At 38.4% G+C, this 22,859-nt stretch overlaps 1 protein-coding gene and 1 non-coding gene across 2 annotated transcripts in view; both read left to right on the top strand.

The window, feature by feature from the left end:
* Nucleotides 1–22,859, top strand: part of garre1 (granule associated Rac and RHOG effector 1) — a 44,705-nt gene that overhangs the window by 13,144 nt on the left and 8,702 nt on the right. Inside the window, exons 2-9 of the mRNA XM_065283678.2 lie at nt 8,139–9,405; nt 14,705–14,917; nt 17,719–17,859; nt 17,961–18,056; nt 18,481–18,642; nt 20,387–20,545; nt 21,220–21,317; nt 21,406–21,531. Coding sequence (XP_065139750.1) covers nt 8,902–9,405; nt 14,705–14,917; nt 17,719–17,859; nt 17,961–18,056; nt 18,481–18,642; nt 20,387–20,545; nt 21,220–21,317; nt 21,406–21,531 — 1,499 coding nt within the window. The 5' untranslated portion in view covers nt 8,139–8,901. The remainder of the gene's footprint in view (nt 1–8,138; nt 9,406–14,704; nt 14,918–17,718; nt 17,860–17,960; nt 18,057–18,480; nt 18,643–20,386; nt 20,546–21,219; nt 21,318–21,405; nt 21,532–22,859) is intronic.
* On the top strand, nt 5,228–5,367 carry LOC135774048 (small nucleolar RNA SNORA17). The gene has a single exon (XR_010543619.1). It is a non-coding gene; the product is annotated as a small nucleolar RNA SNORA17 (small nucleolar RNA).

Raw genomic sequence — 22,859 nt, 5'->3', positions numbered from 1 at the left:
AGTAAATTGAATGAATAATTTTTTTCAGAGTAACTTTAGTTATTTAATTGATTGCGACCACATACCTTAAAAAAAATGTTAGTACATTTTCATAGTGCAGTAATTTGTTAGGTCAGTTTTCAATAAATACATAAACTTTTCAGAGTATACGGTTTGACAAGCAACGTAATGATGAAAATGTGCAGATTTGATGTATCAATATAAATCTCAGTTGATTTGAGTTCACAGATGTGTTTTATGTAAAGGAGTAAATCATGTAACATTGCCTAGCAGGGCTCCAGACTGCCACCAAATCGTGGCATTTTGCCACCAAAATTTGAGAGTGTGCCACTGAATTTTACATCCAGTCACACATGTGCGACCAGTAAATTTGCCCTTTTTTTGTGATGTGACACTGCATTTGAAACAGCACATTGTACTTTCTGCATCTATCATCAAAGTATTTATTAGTAATACAGTGGAAATTAGTAGAAATGTGAATATTTGGTTAGCATGTTGATTTACAGTGTGTGCCCCTAAATTTTCTGGTTGCGGCCCTAAAATTTTCAGTTGGGGGCCACTGTGCTTCTAGTGAAAAAAGTTAGTCTGACTCTGAAGCCCTGACTAGAGATGTTCACTGGTTAAATATAACACGTGTGTTTGCTCTGGTCGAACAACTGACTAAAACCTGTCTGGCAAACATTTTTGGAATTTGGCTTGACATTTTCTTCCTTTTCGGCACTCACGTCAAGTTTCCTAAACCAGGAGGATTTTGCCCTTTTCTGCAGATGTGTTACGATCTTGATGTTTATCGTCACCGGTGGTGTTATTTAACTTTATCTTTCTTTGTGTCTTTGTTCTGATAATGATCCACCTTTCTGTGCTGAGTGAAACATTCCTGAACTCCATTAATAACAGATGTGAAGGACGTTTTCTGCACGCAGACAGCAGTTGTGTTGTGTGGCGGGTGGACAGTTGTGTTATCATGTTGTACGTGAGGCAGTCTGACAGGAACTCCACTTGTGCTGGTGGATCATGGACAACAGCTGTTGATCTCCGGCTTTTTAGTGCCTACACACCATTGAAACACGTCAGCCGTTTGCTTTAAAGCCACAATATGTAAGATGTTTTGTGTTTTTCAATCTCTCTCTCTCTCTCTCTCATTGTGTGGTCTACCTCCTATCATGTTCCTTTGCACTGCAAAATGACTTTCTTACTTAGCATTTTTGTCTTGTTGTTAGTACAAATATCAAGATACATCATTTTCTTGGTGAGCAAAATTACTTAAGAAAAAAGTGTAGTTTTTAGACAAATTTAAGTGAATTTGTGCCTAAAACAAAAAATCTGCCAATGGGGTAAAAAAAGTTGAAGTAAGTTTACTATTTTCTTAAACCCTTACACTGCAAAAACAATGACTATCTTACTTAGTATTTTTGTTTTGTTTTCAGTAGAAATATCTAAAAATTCTTAAATCAAGATGCATTTTCTTGATGAGCAAAATGACCTAAGAAAATAAGTCTATTTTTTAGACAAAAAATATACAATTTATGTGAATTTGTGCTTAAAACAAGAAAAATAATCTGCCAATGGGGTGAGTGTTTAAGAAAAAAGAAAACTTATTTTTAGATTTTTTTTTCTCTAACACTGCAAAAAATTATTTTCAAGAAAAAAAATTCTTAGTATTTTTGTCTTATTTTCAGTAAAACAATCTTGCATTTTTCTTGAATTTAGTGTTTAAGAAAAATGTTCAAGATTTTTTGCTTACACCATTCACAGATTTTTTTTGCTTGTTTTAAGCACAAATTCACTTAAATTTTAATTTTTTTTTTCTTTAAAGTATACTTATTTTAGTAGGTCATTTTGCTTATCAAGAAAATTCATCTAGATTTAAGATTTTTTTGATATTTTTGCTGAAAACAAGACAAAAATACTAAGCAAGAAAGTCCTTTTTTGCAGTGTGGGTGCTAAAAAGCGATCGATTTCTACAATTACACTGCAAAAATTACTTTCTTACTTAGTATTTTTGTCTTGTTATCAGTAGAAATATCTAAAAATTCTTAAATCAAGATGTTTTTTCTATATAAGCAAAATGACCTAAGAAAATAAGTCTAGTTTTTAGACAATATACAATTTAAGTGAATTTGTGCTTAAAACAAGCAAAAATATCTGCCAATGGGGTGAGAAAAAAAATCTTGAACCCTAACTGTAATTAAAAAATAATTTCCTCACCTCATTGGCAGATATTTTTGCTTGTTTTAAAAGCAAATTCACTTAAATTTTATGTTTTTTGTTTAAAACTAGACACATTTTGCTAATCAAGTTATTTTGCTATTCAAGAAAATACATCCTGATTTAAGAATTTTTAGATATTTCTACTGAAAACAAGACAAAAATACTAAAAAAGAAAGTCATTTTTTGCAGTGTTCTTAGTATTTTTGTCTTGTTTTCATTAAAAATATCTAAAAATTCTTAAATTAAGATGCTTTTTGTTAATGAGCAAAACGACCCAAGAAAATAAGTCTTTAGACCAAAAGTATCAAATTTAAGTGATTTTGTGCATAAAACAACCAGAAAATTGGCCAATGGGTAAGCAAAAAAAATATTTTCTTAAACTAAATTCTAGGAAACATTGGCAGATTTTTTTTGTTTGTTTTATGCACAAAATCACTTAAATGTGATCTTTTTGGTCTAAAAACTAGACTTATTTTCGTGGGTCGTTTTGCTCATCAAAAAAAGCATCTTTATTTAAGAATTTTTAGATATTTTTACTGAAAACAAGACAAAAATACTAAGAACATTTTTTTTCTTGAAAATCATTTTTTATAGTGTAAAGCTCTGACATCTGTTGTTACTTTATATTTTTGATGCAGTATAGAGAAATTATTATATTCCAATCTATCAACATCACAAAACTCAGACACAGTACCCTTTTTTGGGGAAATGTCATTCAGAGTGACTTGACAGAGATGTTTTACAGCATATTTTTAGCCCCAGTCTCGCACTTTTGTCAACACAATAAGGAGGTGTAGTGACAGATAGGAAATGCTGAACTTTTTTTTAGAACAAGATGATCCATCATCACAACACAACACTTCCTTTTCATCTCTGCAGGACTGAACGCCTCCCAAAACCTTTTTCCTTTTCGAGCAGTTGTGATTTTGGCTCTCCCTGCTGTGCTGTTTTGAAGGAGTTTCCACTGTTGTGTGTCTGTGTGTGCGTACTTTTGTGTGCGTGTTGGGTTCTCTAACCCGTCTCACACTAACAACACGCCTGTAATCCCAGGGCTTACAGACAGGAACTCTGTTCGTCTGTGTGGTGTCGCTGTACAGGAGACAAACATGTGTTCAGATTCTTCTGAAAGACACCAGACTCTCACCGGAGACGGTCGACGTCCTATAAATGTGAGGCGAGCGCTACAGTGTGTGTTTTCCTAGATAGCTGTTTGTTGTTTGTCAAAGGAAGTGAGATTTTGAGGTCAGTGGATCACAGCAGAGACTTCTGGAATGTTTTTATGCTGGTTAAATACAGCAGTACAATGAGTCTCGTAGCACAGAAACACACGGACGGGTGTGTGCTGAAGCGTCATGTCTGTGCTAAACTTGTATCGAGTGGTCTTGTGGTTCTATTTTGTAGCATTTAACATGTATTGTTTTGCCTGATTTTAAGTGTGCTACAATACAATAACACTACAATGTGTCGGGTGAAACAGAGACTTCATTGTTCAGACAGCTAGCTGTAGCGTTTTTCGAGAAATACATTCTGCTCTGCTAGTCACCTATAACTTGTAAAACCATTGAATTGATGCTGCATTACTTTTGTAAGCCTATGTAAATATGATTGGACTCTTTGCATATTGACACGTCTGGTGGTTTTTGTTTTTGAATAGTACACAAGCCCTGTCCTGATCTCCACAATCCAGCAGGTTGGCACATGAGGGTGGGATCTTGAGTTGTGGCTTATTTTTAAAGTGAAATATGCTTAATGTTTGGGTTATTTAGTGGTTGATGGTACTAATGCATGTTTGAACTTAAAATGATTACCTTTCCATATGAAGTGCTCGGATGCAAACGCCGCTAAACGCCACCTTTGTCGAAAATAATGACGTTAACCAAATGCTCTCAGCGCGTATTATACGTTCTAGGGATGTGCATTTATGTCATTTTTTCATTTCGATTAATCCATAGGTCTGAAGAACGAGTACTCGATTAACTGGGGGCGGGGCAATCAAAGGGGCGGGGCGTACACGTCATGGTGAAAATGAAAATATTTTCATTAAAACACTCAAATAAAACTTAATTTTGAAGAAACTTTGACAGAACAATGAACACATACTAGATTCCTAATTAATCAAATGTTTTTAACAGAAACCTCTAACAGAAAAGCTGCGTGATGAAGTGAAACTAAAGGGTTAATAAACACAAACCGAAGCCCTTTCTATTTGACGCACTCTGCATAATATTAAGCCTTTATACAACATAAATGTACAACGTGCATCTATCTGCATAAAATGCAAGACTTCAACTAAGGTTTCAACCAAGTTATCTAAAAAAAAAAGAAAGGAAAGTTTAACTCCCTTTGTGGATGTGCATCATAAACGGCGCACTTTTAAACACGTCCAGTCAAAGCTCAAGCTTCATAACATTATGCAGCTTTAAGTGTTTTGCTATCATTTTAGCGTTTAGCTGTGTCGTGTCGTCCTCTTACCTCAGTCAAGATGTAATGGTAATGCTAGTATGGCTCTCTGGTATCTCTTGACATTTGATGTTTAAATATGAGATGATAATCCATTGAACTTTTGACGGCGCTGTACATTTTGCACCTGACTGACTGTATTTCCGAAAATCACGACATCCTTTTAAACCATAGTGCCTCAGTGATGTGAGGTGTGACCGGCTTCGCGGGCTCGCGGGCTGCGCGGATCGGCGGGTTTCTGCGGTGCGGTCGCGCGGAATTATCTGTTTGTTTTTGAATCACGCATGGTAATGTTACTGATGTCATACGTCGGTCTGCGTAGCTTGACACGACGTCAAACACGCATCTCCAGACCCAGTCTTTACTACCATATGCGCTCGTAATGCTAACCAGACATCCAAATGCCGCCATATCCACAATAAATAAATTAATAAACCCACATGATCATCGTTTTCGTGATCGATCATCGATGCCACGTTCGAGTACTCGAGCAATCGAGTACTCGTGCCCATCCCTAATACGTTCATCAAATGCTTGCGCTTCATATCTGCTTAATCCTGCCCCTTGAGGCGTTGCAGTGCGACTGATTGTGTCGCTGCTGTGTCATAAGGTGGCATAGAGTAAAGGATTATGGCTATACTCTGTACCCCTTAAATGAAATAATGGGTGCCTAGTGTCATTTTGTAATCCTACAAATTGTATTGTTGTGTAAACAAATAGTGTCGCCTAAACTGATGGCTTGAATGCTGTTAGTAACACTGAACCATATTATCACTTGCATACTTTATTAGTATCACTACTATGAATTTAACAGTCCAATCACAAACCTGTGCACAATTATTGTTATGCTTACTTCTTTGAGTGTACATCTTCCATACTTCCCCCTTCTTTATTTGATTCTTATTTATCGTAGGCCTGTTATATGCTGTCTTTCTCAATGTTAAAATGTGTTAAAATTTAACAATGCAAAGTTGTATAAAATGCTATAGAAATACATTTGACTACAGCAATGTTAAAAAAATTAGGGATGCACCGATACCACTTTTTTGGAATACGAGTACAAGTACTTGCATTTCAGTACTTGCCGATACCGAGTACTTAATAAAAAAAACATGATTTAAATTTACAGGTAACAGCTTTAGTCATATAATTTAACAAAAAAACAAAGGACTAGTTTTCCAGTTTGTTGTAAACTCTGCCTCTTTGGACAACACAAGGCATTAACCCCTTACACGCCGCTCAAACATAGACATTTCTCAAACCGTGGTATCGATTCCAGGTATCGGGGGAGTTTTAACGAGTATGAGTACTTTAGAAAATGTGGTATCGAGGCCGATACCCGATACCAGTATCTGTATCGGTGCATCCCTAAAAAAATGGTTAAACTTGCGCTGAAAAGGCCAGGGTGACTGAAAACGTTACTGAAAACGCCAGGGTGACGCCGACTGTAGGCGCTTGCGAACTTGGTCGCTATGATACTTCTGTTTTTTATCAGTCGTTAAATGGTGCCCCGGTTGGTGAATGTGATATTTGTCCTGCCCCTTCTCCACTGTGATTGAACGGCTGAGTATGAAGTGACATTGACGAGCTGAGCTTTTCACCCAAAGTAAAAAAATTCAACTCTCGACGCTCAGCATGGAAAAACCACCGATTGCCGGCGCTCAGCACGGACAAAACCCGCCACCGGTTGTTGTTTGAAACAATTGAAAACATACACGGGCTGCCGGCGTAAATGTCTTGGTGTGCACACCCCCTTACTGTGCGTTCACACCAGACGCGGAAGAGGTGGCAAAAATGCGCTATAGTTAGACGCTTGAAAATTTTGAGTGTACTCGCGTCATTCACGCGTGAAAGTTGCACATGAAATTCTAGTCATTTGAGACATGCACGTGTAAATTCGCGTCATGGGAGGGGCTTATATAGCTCAATTTAAGTAAACTTACCAGATTGTTTGACCTCCTCACGTCACAAGCAAGCTCCTGATTGGTTAATGCAGCGCGAAAATCCGCCAAAGTTCAAAATTTTAAACTTGCGCGGATCATGCGTCAACGCTCAATTCTGCATTCTACATCTGTGCCGCAACATTCATGCTTACCGATTTGCGTCTTTGCATTGACTTAAAGGAATATTCCATTTTCTTAAAAAAAAAATCCAGATAATTTACTCACCACCATATCATCCAAAATGTTGATGTCTTTCTTTGTTCAGTCGAGAAGAAATTATGTTTTTTGAGGAAAACATTGCAGGATTTTTCTCATTTTAATGGACTTTAATAGAGCCCAACATTTAATACTTAACTCAACACTTAACAGTTTTTTTCAACGGAGTTTCAAAGGACTCTAAACGATCCCAAACGAGGCATAAGGGTCTTATCTAGCGAAACGATTGTCATTTTTGACAAGAAAAAAAAAATTGTACTTTTAAACCACAACTTTTCGTCTAGATCCGGTCGTGATGCGCCAGCGTGACCCCACGCAATACGTCATGACGTCAAGAGGTCACAGAGGACGAACGCGAAACTCCGCCCCAGTGTTTACAAGTGTGTTGAAAGAGGACCGTTCCTACATTGTTGTATGTCAACTGATACTAATTAATGTCTTTGTGTCAGTTTATTGTTTACAATGGTCCACGAATGTGTGTTTTATAAATGTAACACGTGACCTCCCTACGTCACTACGCATTTACGTTAGGTCACGCTGGACCGGACCTAGACGAAAAGTTGTGGTTTAAAAGAGCATATTTTTTATTTTTCTCGTTTCGCTAGATAAGACCCTTATGCCTTTGAAACTCCGTTGAAAACAATTGTTAAGTGTTGAGTTAAGTAATAAATGTTGGGCATCTGGTGTAAACGCGATTTAGAAATTCCATTTTGTTGGCAGAATCCAATGTTAATCAGCTGATCTTACTTGCATGAAGCACCATTTACAGGTGTTTCCTGTAGTGCAGCATTTTTTTTTTTGCAGTTTAATAAAAGCTTTCCCAAAACGAATATGCATTTTTTTTGCATTATTTCATTTCAGTTAGTTGTTCAATTGTGGTTGTTTTTTTTTTACGAAATAATTTTACGAAAAAAATTTCTTTTTCGTCTTAGTTTCAGTTTTAGTTTACGAAAATAACCCTCTGATAAAAAATGCATATTTACAAGAAAACATGTTAGCACTTTGTTTACCCGGTGCATACTAATACTTAAGGATGCCACTTTGTCTTTAGCACTCAGAACACCCTGGTAACTATTTACCCATGATCCGACAACCACCCAGATGTGAACTTACATCTTCCATTTGTGTTGTATTTATGATGTATCATGAATGTGATAAGCTTAATCTTCCACTGTAATAATCAGTGCCTCATAGATTATAAACAAACATCTGAATCAGATCTCCAGGCGACGCTTGGAAACAAATGTCAAAACACATCCTCTGTGTGATATCTCACTGACATTCTCTTTGTCTGTCTCTTTCTCACAGGAAATGACCGAGAGGCCTTACAGATAGTTTGTGCTTTTGTTACTCCAATCTGCGTTTGCTGGGAGACCCTATCTGGAAGCACATTTGTTTCCGTTGTGAGTATTAACTACCTCAGACTCGGCAAACAGATCAAGAGGGAGCTCGGCCATCTCTCTCTCTTTTCCTCTCCCAGACCAGAACCCTCTGACCGACCGGATCAGTCAGAGCGAGCACGAAAGTCCTGGAGCCCGGGCCGCCACATCATCTCGTAGCTTGCGGCCTCCTGCAGGACTGAACTCATCTGTGCTTGTGATTTTTACGATTTTTCTAAAACAAATTTAGGCCAACAGAAAGCTTGAGGTTTTCGCTTCCGATTGAAGGATTAATGATGCACTTTGGATTTTGTTTTCCGGATTGAAGCTATGCTCGGAGTAAAATGGATGCGCAGAGCGGGTGTCTTGTTCTTTTTTTGTGAAGCACCTGTGAAGCAGCTCTGACGGTGAATCACGAGCTAACAGAAATCACTCTGTCATTTTGGATATTTTGCTGTTTTTTGATGCAAGCTGCATGTAGGATTGCAGCTGGGCTGCAGAATTTTTCGATCCTCTCCATCTCTCCCTTCATCTCTGGAGCGCAGCGCTGAGGCGACCACGTCTCTGATGGGATCTTTAAGCTATCTTTTTACCTGATTCCAGCAGGCCCAGGTTACGTGGCATCGAGAACCCGTGCGAAGGTAAAGCAGGACTTCGTTAGGACGCGCACTCCCGGGCCACGTTGAACACATATGTATTGTTGCAGTGCACAAGAAAGTAAAATGGACTACAAGCTGCGCTTTCTGATTGGCGGGTCCAAGCACAAAGTGCAGCAGCACCAGCAGTACCAGTTGCCCGAACTCAGCCGGACCCTCAGTGCCCCTTTGGGTTCTTCCTGCTCCGCCCCATCTCCCATGGCCACCATAGGCTCCACCCCTTCCAGTTGCCACACGCTGCCCCCGGGGAATACCACGGCGATCGCGGACATCCAGCAGGGCATCTCTAAATACCTGGATGCACTGAACGCTTTCTGTCGTGCGAGCGCGTTCCTGACGGAGCTCTTCGGCAGTGTGTTCCGGGACTCCCGATATTCCAAAGCAGCTATGCAACTGAAAGACGTGCAGGAACATGTCATGGAAACGACCAGCCGGCTCACTACCGCAATAAAGCCAGAGATCGGCAAGATGCTGATGGAGCTCAGCGCAGGCGCGGCTAACTTCAAAGACCAAAACGACTTCAGCGTGCAGGACGTTGAGGTAAATCATGCAAAACCACCTACTCACATTTGCAAAGACATTCTTGCATATTGTTGCTAGTCTTTTAAATGGCCTTTTTTCATTGTATAGTACGGCCCAGAACGGTTCAGTACATCTCACTTTTGGGGGGTTTACACTTTGTACAGTACCTAGTAGTACCCAATACTGTTTTTTGTACCACCTCCATTGAGATTCAGGCTGCTGTACTGATACTGAAAGTGATGTATAACACTGCAGATCGCTGATTGGTCAGAGAGAATCTCACTACCAGCATATTTGCTAAATGCAATGCTTACCTTCGTGCACCGTCGAACAAACCAAGTGATCTGCGAGCGTTTGTTTGTATTGCATTTACGATGATGTCACGGCAGCAGAGGCGGCACAACTGTAACAACAAGTCTACAATTCCTCTCACTTTGAAGAGGCACTAACCTTCAATTAAAATGAAAACCAAGCCAAAGTAAAGCAATGTACTGTACTGGTCTGTACTATCCAATGGAAAAGTGCCAAAAGAGGTCCAAGATAGTTAAAGGTCTCTGCAGGATCATCCAAAGGTTTGTTGAGCAGCCGTTTTTATTAAAGGCGGCCTATGTAATGTTGTTCTTTTTGGATTGGATAAATCCAGCCCATCAGATTTAGAGAAAGACGTTTTTGTGTGCAATGGGCGTCAGATGGTCTGCCAACAGTTTGTGCAGGGCTCCAGACTAAGTTTTTCACAAGGAGCACAGTGGCCCCCAACTGAAAATTTTAGGGGCACAACCAGAAAATTTAGGGGCACACACCGTAAATCTACATGCTAACCAAATATTCACATTTCTACTAATTTCCACTGTATAACTAATAAATACTTTAATGATAGATGCAGAAAGTACAATGTGCTGTTACAAATTCAGTGTCACATTTTATTGTGCACTTTTGGAAAAAAAGGTCAAATTTTCTTGTTGCACATGTTACACTGGATGTTAAATTCAGTGGCACACTCTCAAATTTTAGGGGCAAAATGCCACCATTTGGGGGCAGTCTGGAGCCCTGTTGTGGGTGTATTGTTTGTCATAGGCACTTTTCTGATTGCTTGTCTATCTTAATGGAGTTATTGCAGATTTTATAAACGTTTGGTTTGTAGAGTGTTGCACTTCCTTCTTTCAATGATGTAAAAATCATCATTTTGCATCTTTGAAAGCAGGAAGTGCAATATCTTTGTTGAGGGAGTGAGACTACAAACACCCCTTTTCTCGGTCAAATAGGCACCAAATTCAAAATGTATTTTACATTTCGACTACATATGTGATGCACTTTCAATAAAGATTAATGTTTCTACGGGTGAAATGCTCCTTTAAAATCGATAATAATCGATGATGAAATTTGTTGTTTATGAATTTTTGTCTGTGACATCACATGCTCCTGCACCGTCATCATACAGCGCGGGCACGCTTTTCGCCAGACTTCTGAATTGGGCTGTAAACTGTTTCTGTAGATTGATGTTTTTCTGCTGGTTAGAGATGAAAGTACACAAGTCATCATTTGAAGTGGATCAAAAAAGTTTGTCAAAGTGATAAAACAAGAACTGTATTGTTTAAAATTGTAAGACTTTTATAAAAGGTTTGATCCACTTCAAATGTTGACTAGTATATTTGGTTCATTAGTTGTTGGTATTTGGGCTGTGAATAATCATTGGGATGTTTTTTGACTAATTTTGAATGGCCATTGGGCTAGTTTTGTTAAGTGGATCCGACAGAATTTTTTATACTGGCCCAGTGGTTCAGGTTTTTACAAAATTTTCCCTGGCCCCACCAAAACAAGTGACACATATTTAAAATAATAATTAAAGTCAAATATAATTGTATACATATACATTTTATTCATCATTTTTTAAGACAATTGTCAATTTCAAATGTAAACTCTAATTCTGAAATTTCACAATACTGTCATCAGGGTCAAGAGTTTTAGGTATTCTTTCATACGTCTCGCCATTTAGTTCAGTGGACCAGATGAAGAGTTTTAATCGGCAACCCTTTTAGACACCATGCACGCTATGTGCTGTTGGTTTTTCTCATGAGCATCGAGGTTTTGTTAAGGGTAGTTGCTTGTTCCAAGAAAAAAGGCTCCCGACTTGTCTGCTTTACATGAAAACTGACAGCAAACTGCAAAAATGTTCATTTCTTTTGTCGTGTTTCTCCCAAGTAAATGTCTGCTTCCAAGATAAAATAATAATTATTAAGTTTTTATTTGGCCTCATGTGTAGAGGGTGCCGGTGTCATGAGCTACTGGGTATCCCCTGACAATACGGACTCCTTAGGACCCCGACTGATACCTGGCACTAATGCCTGATAAAAATGTGTTCACGCGATATCTTGTTATCATGTTTTATTGTGTTACTCAGCTGTATTTTTTTTACATATGAAGGCTAAAATCAAAACGAACAAACTGCAGTTTAATTGATATTAATTGGAATGCACAATCCAAAAGATTTTTAAAATAGTAAAAAAAATTTACTTTTCAAATATTTAGATTTTATCTGATTAGTCGATTAATTGGAAAAATAAATAATAATAATCGACTATTAATCTTATGAAAATAATGGTTGCCGCTTGGGTACCGTAGCTTGTATCAGATTAGGAATCAGATTTGTTATGAAGCCCTGTGAATGAGACTCACAGCCCGCTGGATCCTTTATATAGAAATTCCTCTCTTCCAAGATATTTTCGGAAACCAGACGCTTTCTTTTCAAGAGAACATATTTTCTGGTTCATGCGGTCGGCTGTTTGATTCGAGCTGTACGGTTCTGTGCTGGCAGGCTCTACGTATGTAGTCGAGCGACATATATGAGCTAAAATGATACCTTTATGAGCGAGGATTTGTGCCCTGGTGGATGTGGTCGTACCCAGAGCAGGAAGGCTTCACACCACAGGTCTTTAAAACGGGCACGCTGCGGCCATCTTTACAGTCCCTGCGGAAACTTAAGCCAAACACGAAACGTCAAAGTTTAAAAAGTATGAAACGGAATATTCTGCTCAATCGGAATTCTTTCCCTCAATGTGTTTGCTGTTAAATAGTGAAAGTGTTTTATAATGTTTGCCGAAGCAAATACGTCCTGAATGCTCAACCAGAAATCACACGCGGAGTGTAAACTGGAAAGTCTTTATAAAGTATATTGATTGGCAGCACTTTTGCCCTCTTTATATATTAAAAAGTACTGCTTGAGTCAGAGCTCTTGGCTAATTTCAGATGCCAAAAATACATGAAAATGTCTTTGTTTATTCAACAGCTACCACTGGAAAGGTTTCTCAAGTGTGCATACTCGTTCCAAGATAACCTGTAAACAGTACATGCTGTACAGACGGCATCTTTTCTGCGTCTTATATTTGTTAATGTTTTTCTTTGAAAGGGAATCTGCCTGTTGGGTATGTAAATGTTCAGGTTCATTCTTCTGTTTGTGTTCGGCTGGCAGGGCGACAGGTGGGGTATTCCCAGCTCCGGGTGTTACCCGACACCTTGATTGTCTTAATGAAGTGCACCTTCAGAAATACATCCGTAATGTTGAACTGCAGGTGTTTGTGTGCCATGACCCCAGTCATGTCATGTGATCTGATGTGTTGCACTGATCCTGAGAACCGGCCCATATTTACGATGGGTTGTATCCAGTAGGATTGGCATTTAGTGCTTGTCTAATTCTGGTATGGAGTTTTGCACTGCATACAGTGCTGCCAATAATTGTGTAAATAAAAAAGTCTCCCAAGGCAATGGGAAAGTTATTTATTAGTGAAATTATTTATAATCATGACAGGAGATTATAAAAACCCTTGAATGCAGCAGTTTATGTTCAGATGTATTTCAGGTGTTCCTGCGTGAAGGATTAGGAACTCGTTGGCTCCGCCTTGTTTTCCATGTCTACTGTTGCACAAGGCGACATATTTCTGTCTTTACAGCTTGGCCTGTAGATATTTTCAGCTGATACCTGTAAAGTAAACCCGTGTGGGGGATTTAGGCCCGGTCTTCTGCCCTCTCTGTGTTTCACGTACATGCTTTTCTCAGCTTGAAATGCATTTGGGTGATTCTCACGAAATCCAGACTTAAAGCCCTTACAGCCAATTTTTTGCACATATAAGATTAAGGATTTAACTTACTATAACCATTATTTTTAGAGGATTTAAAACATATTTACTATAGAATTATTTACATTTTTTAGATTATCATTATAAAGAATTATCATTATCGCAACATGATATTACATTAAATATATGCATTTACAAACTCATGTTAGGGTAAAGAACTACAAAGTTGTCTAGGTACTATAACAAACAAAATTTCAACTTTTATCTGGAGAGAAAAAATAAAAACTGCTTACCTGGTAGCCATCTTCTTGAGTGTCACAGTCAATTATGTCCCTTCCAACTATTTTTTTTTTTGAAAATGTTAGTTCCTTGAGGGCTTAAACAATGATTGAAAATTATTGCGGAGGATGAGAAAATTGGTCTTGGACACATTTATATTCCTTATTATTGTCTCTACATTTACCAATGATCGCCACATGTTTCTTTAATGTAAATGTTTATAGTATAACATGCACTGAAGCTTTTTATTTTTTAGATTTTTTAATGATAAATATTTCTGTCAAAGAACACAATTCCAGTCATGGACACGTTGCGGTAATGAAAATTTTCCACTTAAATGTGGAAAAAACATTTGAAATCATGTGCAAAATAGTACATGAGATGTTTGTAACTGTATGCTCTTATTTTGATACTCTTACTTTGCATTTACTTTTTTATCAAAATGTTTCATGACACCTCACAAGTCTAATTTTGCGAGAATCACCCATCTGTGTGTGATGGTTTGTCACAACGTTACATTTGTGATCTCAGTACTGTGGAAATGCTGAATATAACAGTCTTTTAGTTTTTCACTCTCTTCTGCAGATGAGTAAGACATGAGTCAGAAAAACACCCTATTTAGGAAACATTAAAAAATGCTTCTGAGTCTGGGAATGTTCAAAATCGCATGTTGTTTCCTGGAACTGTGCTGGATCCGTGTTCAGCATCTATTGAGTTGACTTCAATGGGATTTGTGCCTCATTTGCTGTGTGGTTTCGGTTCTGTGTATTCATATCTGGTGTGGGTAGCAGATGTAAGCAACAGTTATTGGTCTAATAAACATCTGCCAGTTAATTCTAAAGAGATGTTTAGATTATGCACCTGACTAATATACAATCGATTTTGCTGGAATGATAAACCTCTCTCTCTCTCTCTCTCTCTCTCTCTCTCTCTCTCTCTCTCTCTCTCTATCTCTATCTCTTTTGCAGGTATTGGGTCGCTGCTTTCTGACCGTCATGCAGGTGCATTTTCAGTTCCTGTCGCAGGCATTGCAGAAAGTGCAGCCGGTTGCGCAGTCGTGTCTGGCAGAAGCACTGGCACAGGTTCAGGAGAGGCGTGGGAATGCCCACACTCAGAACACAGGCCCAAGACCCCTTACGGAGCTGGAAGAAGCTGTCCGCTCGTGGAAAGGCGCATCAGAAGTAACACCCTTACCTCATTTATTAAGTCTTAATATTAAATTTAAATATTGAATTTCTCCGACAGGGTTTAGATTAATCCAGGACTAGGCCTACGGCGTATTCGTGATGGCGTAGGATATGCGTCAGTTTTCATATATACTTCTGCATCGTCGTCAAAGTCCAAACACACATGCAGACCGCTGGTAGGCAGTATCCACCCATGTAACTAAAGTAGTAGCGCAACCGTCAATGAAGAAGCATCTTGGTCCGTTTAACCCACTAACGAAGAAGAAACAGCAACTTGTTGTGTATGTTTTAAGAAGTCCAGCAGTGATGGAAGTAAATAAACAGCCACTTTTGTTACAGTTTTAGCTAAATCACTCCTTAACTTGGCCCATCTTTGTTCTCACCGTCGCAAACCGAAATACCTATGACGCCGTTTTTTATCTGATGGGAAAGGTTCTAGCGGACCAATCACATCATAGAAATGATGAAACTAAAAAATGTTGGGTAAACGTGCCACCTAGTGGATAACAATGGAAATATGGATTGCCGTAAAAACTTGTCATTGGCAGGGAAGGGAAAAATCTCGTCAGTAGCGGGGAAAAAGTTAAACATTTGCGCAAAACTTTAGCGTTATTTTTTGAGAAAATACGACATAGTTTCCATTAACCGATGTTATGCGACTAAAACATAATTTTGTTGTTTCGCTATACGCCATGTGTTTGACTTCATACCGACGGCGGATGACACGAGATAGCTACTCGAAAGCATACAGAGCCGTCAACTCCCAAATCGCTCTTGCTGTATTTTGATGTCTTGCCCTTGCCATATTTTAACCAAGTGTGCCTCATAAGTCTTGAAAAGTGAAGCCTCTGGGTCTTTGATTGCCCCCTGGTGGCTGGCTGCAGTACAAGTCATAAACCCCGCTCTCTCCATTCAAACGAATGGGGCTCTGCTAGGGCTGGGATAAACGATTATTTTTTAAACGATTAATCTAGCGATTCATTTTTCGATGCATCGATTAATCTAACGATTCATTTTATCAGTCCGATTCGACTTCGATTCTCGATTATCTCCCCATTAATTAACTAATAGCAATTTATACATGTTGATTTTCATATCTGAATGTAAACATTTCAATATATGTTGATTGCTCTTGAAATTTCAAAATAAAAAAGACTATACAAGTGCAAAATAATGCATTCAAGCATTCAATAAAGCGTTTGCAGCGCATACTGTGCAGTTTAGTAACAGTATAAAAATCTCAAGTTCAAATTACTTTATTTTGCATGCATTTATGAGCAAAACCTCTTCAATGTGCCTTTTAATGGTCAAACAGTGTAATTTTTATAACTTGATTTGTTTAATCCACATTGTTTTCGTGCTGTTCTAGTCCATGTTATGACAGATATAAACACAATTAGACTTAAGAAGCACAAACATTATTAAATCTCTTTCTCTTAAGTTTATCAAGATAGATGAGGACTCATTTACTGCTGTACAGAAAGTGAATGAAAGCACAGTCTTCTGGCAACAGTGTGTTTTTACATATTTCATTGCTTTTTGTTAAATTGCTCAAAGTCATGACTGTTTAAAACACACTTGGCATCACATTCATGATTTTATGGTAAAATGACACTCTTTCGCGTCAATCCACGAGCATTTAAACCATAAACAAAGCACTTTCACTTTAATTGAGCTTGAGCAGCGCAGCAGAACCCACGCAGAAACGATCGCAGCTGTTGCTACAGAGCCGCGAGCTCGCGCTGCTCATGCGGCAGGGTGCATGCTTGTTAACATGGGCGCTGAAAAAAAATGCGCCGCTTACGCACTGCTCAAACTTGCTGTTAAGCCGGAGTGGACTGGAGCCACTCGCGTTGCTACTACTCTACAGCGCCGCCTTTTTGGGTCCGACGAATCGACGCGCATATTTTGCGTCGACGTATTTTTTGCGTCGATGTCGTCGATTACGTCGACGCGTTGTCCCAGCCCTAGGCTCTGCTCTAAATAAAAAAATTATTTACACTTTCAATGAAAGTTTCCGAAAGATGGTTTTGGTCCTTTCAAGTAGTTGTTATCACGCTGATATATGTTCAAGTGTTCATTTTTGTGATAAGTTTCATTTTAGCTAGTAATTGAAATGGGGCGTGTCGTTATGATTGGCATGGTTGAATTGGTCGTGCGGGCGTTTGGGCGGAAGTTTAAAACCGCGGCTTCGCCTCTGGCTCCACTGACTATTCCTTCTGCGCATGCCTTAGCTCCAAACTGACATTTTTACGTAACATTTACGACTATGGTTGGACATTTTTGGCTTCAAATCATTACAATGGAGGGAAGCAAAGTCCCGTTGTCCATCTTTTTGTACAATCTATGATTTTAACATTTGATCATGTGACTCTTGTGCAGGTGACATGTAAATGAGGGGTAACGATATATTGCGATATATTCCTTTTCCGCATTGCCTTAAAAAAACCCTCGCACAAGAGTAAAAACTTTTTTGCGATATACGAGAGTCTATGCGAAAATTCCGTGTTTCCATTGGGCACATTTTCAATTTGCTATTTTAATTTGAACGATTCGAAGGTTAATCTAAACGCAGCTACTGTTATATAGCTTTGAGAATTACTTTTTTTTTTTTTTACTGTCAAACTTGTATACATTTTGGGAGAAATATGACCTGGATGTTTCTTATGAGGTTCACCAAGGTATTGTCAGTACATTGTTGTGCAGAATCGAATCTTCCTGTCTTAACTTTCAGACTGCACACCTTTTGTGGTGTTGTAGATTTAGCAGTAATGGGATTTGTATGTATGTTGCAGTTGACTGCATGTCTCAGGGAGAGAGGGAGGGACGGCTGTCTGTCTGGCATACAGGTGCAGCAACTCTTCTGCTCTCAGAACACCTGTATACCTGAACATCAACTTAAAGAGCTCAACGCCAAGATCGACAACGCACTGCAGGTCAATACGCACATAGATGTAAATAAAAACATGCATGTCTTGACTCTTTACTGGAAAACTGACATTACCTATACACGTGTGTGTGTGTGTGTGTCCTGCAGGCTTATAAAGCAGCATTAGACTCTTTGGGTCACAGTGAATACTCACTGAAGGCTGGATTTCACTTTAATCCCAAAGCAGTTGAAGCAGCATTGCAGGTATGTTTACATTTATACACTATTCATTACTGTGGTTCTGTTCTCTTATGTAAAGTTTGACCACAAGCATTACGTCTCAACATTGCAACTTTTTTTAAAAGCAAAGAATCACTTAAATTTGTAAACTGATTTTTAGACAGAAAGAGACCACCTGAATAACAACCAACCAGAGTGAAAACTGATCAATCTGGAAACAGTGACAACACAATAGTTGTTATAAAAATGGTTAATGATAATACGTAGAAATAAGGTCTAAAGGTCCGTTCATACCAAAGGAAGATTGCAGAAAATGTGAGCTCTCCTGTGCTTTTTTTGGGTGATCGCTAGTGTGTGACTAGTCCTTCCTCTGAGATCGTGTATCCACATGTGCGTGTTTGTGTGTGGTGTTATTTGCATTTGATTATTTGTGTTTGTGTATGTTCAGGGTTGTTGCAGTGATGCAGAAGCGCAACAGGCCGGACGTTTTCATACCACGTCTCAGCCCATCCAGTGTGAATTACCCACAATTCCTGTTCAGATCGGCTCTCATCTCTTCAGAGGAGTTTCCTTTAACGAAAGCGCATCCGACAACCTGAAATTAAAAACGGTACTCTGATCTTCACAAATTTTTGAGCATTAACACGCTACACACATGAATAATGACTAAAGAATATTCGAAGAGTTTGGTTCCAAAACGCAATAAATCCATTTGACTAATGTGGTTAAAAATGTGTTTTCTATACCAAGAAAGTGACAAGATGAAAACCACTATTTTCTGTTACAAACTTTCACAAAGCATCTTTTAGGTTATAATAACATTATTATCATCATTTGATTTTCAAAGATTTTTTATAAAAACTGATTATTTTTTAACAAAATGCAATAAATCTATTGAATCAATATATGTGCATTCATCTTTGGCATGTTATATTGATTTATTACACGGCTCTCTGGAATGCTTGATTCTGATTGGTCAGTTGAGACATTTGCAGGTTCGTTCTTTTCGAATAATAACCGCTCCAAAATAATAACGCATAGCCGGTACTACTTTTACGAGTAAGATCGCTCCGCGCCAATAAAGATTACTGTTTGTTTGGCGCCATCTTGTGACAAACACTGGACAACCACGACAAGACACAGAGAGCTTACTGAGACTGAACTTGACAAAATAGAGCATGACAGCTACGAAGCCAAAACACAAAAAAATACAGAATGGGCATTACAACTTCTCAAAGACTGGCTAAAAGAGAAAAAAATGGAGACAGACAAGTATGAAGCAGAGGATCTTAATAAGGTATTACGATCATTTTATGCATCTGTGCAGTTTCGCGGAAGGATAAAAAATGTTAATTTAAAACAAATATGCCAATAAAATGTTTCAAATTCATATTCATGTCCAGTTTTTTTTCTTATGTGACAAGTAGCCGTGTAATAAGCGGGATAATGTAGAGTCAGCCGGTAGTTATCAGGAAATAAGCCCCTTCAGTGTGATACAAGTCCCTGATCACACTGTCGGGGCTTATTTCCCGATAACTACCGGCTGCCTCTACATTATCCCTTACTTAGTTGACTAGTGGTATGATTAAAAAAAACATTAATGGCATAAATCAAAACACTTACTTTATCATATTATGAACACTGCTGTCATCCTTGAGACGTCAACACTGAACTTTTTTTGACAGCGATCAGCTGTACAATGTTTTGGTCCTGTTCGATTTTCGTTGACTTTGAGTAAAATAATGGAAAGTTTTTCATAAGATCCACTGGGGTCAATGTGTTAGCATGACAGAAGCTTGATGCTGTCGGGAGAACAAGCAATAGCCGGCATTTTTACTTCACCCGAGTGCCTCTCGCATAAATTATTCAATGTTGATGGCTTACGTTTCTTTCCCGTCCCCGAAAACCACCACAGGTTTATCGATGCCATCAAAAGTATTATTTTGTTTTTGTTTGTTTGTTGATCACGAAGTACAAAGTAGATGAGGAAAACTAGGATTCTGTGTGTATTCAAAGCGCCGCCATTGTTGTTTACAATGCATGAAATGGTGCGCTGTGATTGGTTGAGTGGATTTATTGCATTCTGCAGAGGAGGAGGCCCGTTTATCAAGTTTTGGGGGAAAAAGTGAGAAAAGATGACAGAATAACACGGTGGATACTGGATTTTATGTAAAATTAATAATTTACTTTTTAATACTGACCTGATACAATACTGATTTTGGTGGTAACTCTTTTTTTTTTTGGATCCAAACTCTTAATTTAGCTGTTATCCATTACTGCAGAAACAAAGATAAACGTAGACGGTGAATCTTACAAAACCTGTAAATCGTAATGTAATCGCTCTCTCTTTCTAGCATGCCGTGCTGCAGATGATCAAAGATGCAGTGGATCAGAACGGCGGTGCCGTGCGAGACGATTCTCCCGTCACAGAGGTGTTGAACCAGGTGTGTCCATCAAGCTGGAGAGGGGCTTGTAAAACCGCCGTTCAGCTGCTGTTCGGACAAGCCGGACTGGTGAGTTTCATTTTTTACCATCTGCATGGAGTCTGGTCCAAGAACCAGACAATGAGACATAAGCTGACCAAAATGTTTAATGGGTAGGGATGTGTTTAGATGAGTTTTCTGCAAGCACGCGGTTGTTAAGGTCACGTTACATCTTCAGCTCCTGTCATCAGATGTTTCGAGCTGATTTCGGGCTATAACATCACTGCTTTATTAACACTTAGAAACACTCAGCATGGGAGGAAATAAAAGACTGAACTCCAAGGTTTTGGAAAAGGTTACCAGTTACAGGAAAATGATGCATCTCAAAATAATAAATCCGTTTCCGTGCTGTTCTGTGCTTCTGGTGGTGTCAGATTGACCTTGACCGTTGGGCGTGTGTATGTGTTTTCCCCATCATTTGGGCCATGCTGAGGATACACCTGCACTATTAATAATAACAATAGTCCACTTCCTGTTTGATAGGAAACACCCTCCCTATTTCATACGACACTTGTGGTGTGGTTACTTTTCAAGAACTGTGTTGTTAAAAATATTTCATTTGTGTTTCTGAGTGAAAAACTGCCCTCTGTTGATGTCGATCATCTGTCAGGTCGCTGAGGAATGATTGATGCTCAGGCTGAGCAACTTCACAAATGTTTTTCTGAGCACTTGTACTGTTAATAGCTGTGTTTATGTGTGCGCAGGTGGTGGTCGACACGGCTCAGATTGAGAATAAAGAAGCTTACGCCCCTCAGATCTGTCTTGAAGGATCGAAAGTTGTGATACAGGTTCCTTCCACATGGTGAGTTTTATTGACATGGAGAGGCATTGACACCTATTGATTGATGATGTTGTATAGAAACAAATTGTTGGTCTTGTTTGTTTCTCAGGTGTTTGAAGGAAGATCCAGCCACGATGTCTTTGCTGCAGCGCTGTCTGGACCCGGAGAAAACTCTTGGCCTGGTGGATGTGCTCTACACGGCAGTCTTTGACCTTCACAGCTGGAAGGAGCGCAAGTCAGTTTGACTCACTTTACTTCAATTAACCGAATCAAAAAAACTTTTTAATAGATCCGATAAGAAATCAGATGGAAAGCTGTATGGACCATTTATTCACCTTTGATTTCAAAAAGCATTGGTGTAAATGAAAAATTAACTAAAGTTTTGCAAGAAGACAAATATTTTAATTAGGGTAACAGCTAATGATTTTTTTGTTGAGTTTATTGTTGTATAAGAAATAGGTGAGTAATCTATCGATTATTTTTCAATTATTTTTGTTTAAAATGATCAATCATTTGGCTAACTTCCAAAAGAATAAATAGTACAACTTCTACCATTACTACACTGCAAAAAATGGTTTTCAAGAAAAAAATCATAGTATTTTTGTCTTGTTTTCAGTAAAAATATCTAAAAATTCTTAAACTAAGATGCTTTATCTTGATGAGCAAAACGACCCAAGAAAATAAGTCTAGTTTTTAGACCAAAAATATCAAATTTAAGTGATTTTGTGCATAAAGCAAGCAAAAAAATCTGCCAATGGGGTAAGCAAAAAAATCTTGGAAATTTTTCTTAAACACTAAATTCAAGAAAAATTTAAGAAATATTTGCTTACCCCAAGCAAAAATATCTGCCAATGGGGTGAAAAAAAACCATCCAATTTTAAAAACTCACTTAACTCTTTCCCCGCCATTGACGAGATATCTCGTCAATTAAGAGAAAACGCTTCCCTGCCAATGATGAGATTTTCCGTCTTTCCGCAATACCGCTATTATCCACCAGGTGGCGCCCTTCCGCAACTTTTTAAAACCGGAAGTATTGCCCTATGGCAAGCGGCTGCATGTCCGTGTCTGTTTTAAAGATCGCTCTGAATGGGATCTCTATGAAAAGTCCGTCACAAAAATGGAATTATCTCTGCTTTTTGCTCAAAATATGGTGTTTTTGCAGAAACCTACCCATATTCAAAAGCTGATTGCAAAAGAACCACTAAAGGTAGGATGAAATGTTTTTTTTTGTTTGAAAGCAGAGGGTCTGTTCTTTCATTTGGTATATTGTATGTTGTTTATATATTTAAAGAAGAACATTTTCTGGAAGGCATTAAACTAAGGTGAAAATCATGAAAAACGCTGGCGCTGGCTGGCAACTTTTTTTAAAAACGCTGGCGGTGAAAGAGTTAAATTGTATTTTTTTTTTTTTTAAACTAGACTTATTTTTTTAGGTCATTTTGCTCATCAAGAAAATACATCTTTATTTGAGATTCTTTTAGATATTTCTACTGACAACAAGACAAAAATACTAAGTAAGAAAGACATGGATATGATTTTTAAAAAAAATTCTTTGTATTTTTG

Source organism: Paramisgurnus dabryanus, chromosome 9, assembly GCF_030506205.2.
Source record: "Paramisgurnus dabryanus chromosome 9, PD_genome_1.1, whole genome shotgun sequence".
NCBI lineage: Eukaryota > Metazoa > Chordata > Actinopteri > Cypriniformes > Cobitidae > Paramisgurnus > Paramisgurnus dabryanus.
The sequence above is the reverse complement of the archived record's forward strand: the minus strand, read 5'-3'. Positions and strand labels throughout refer to the sequence as shown.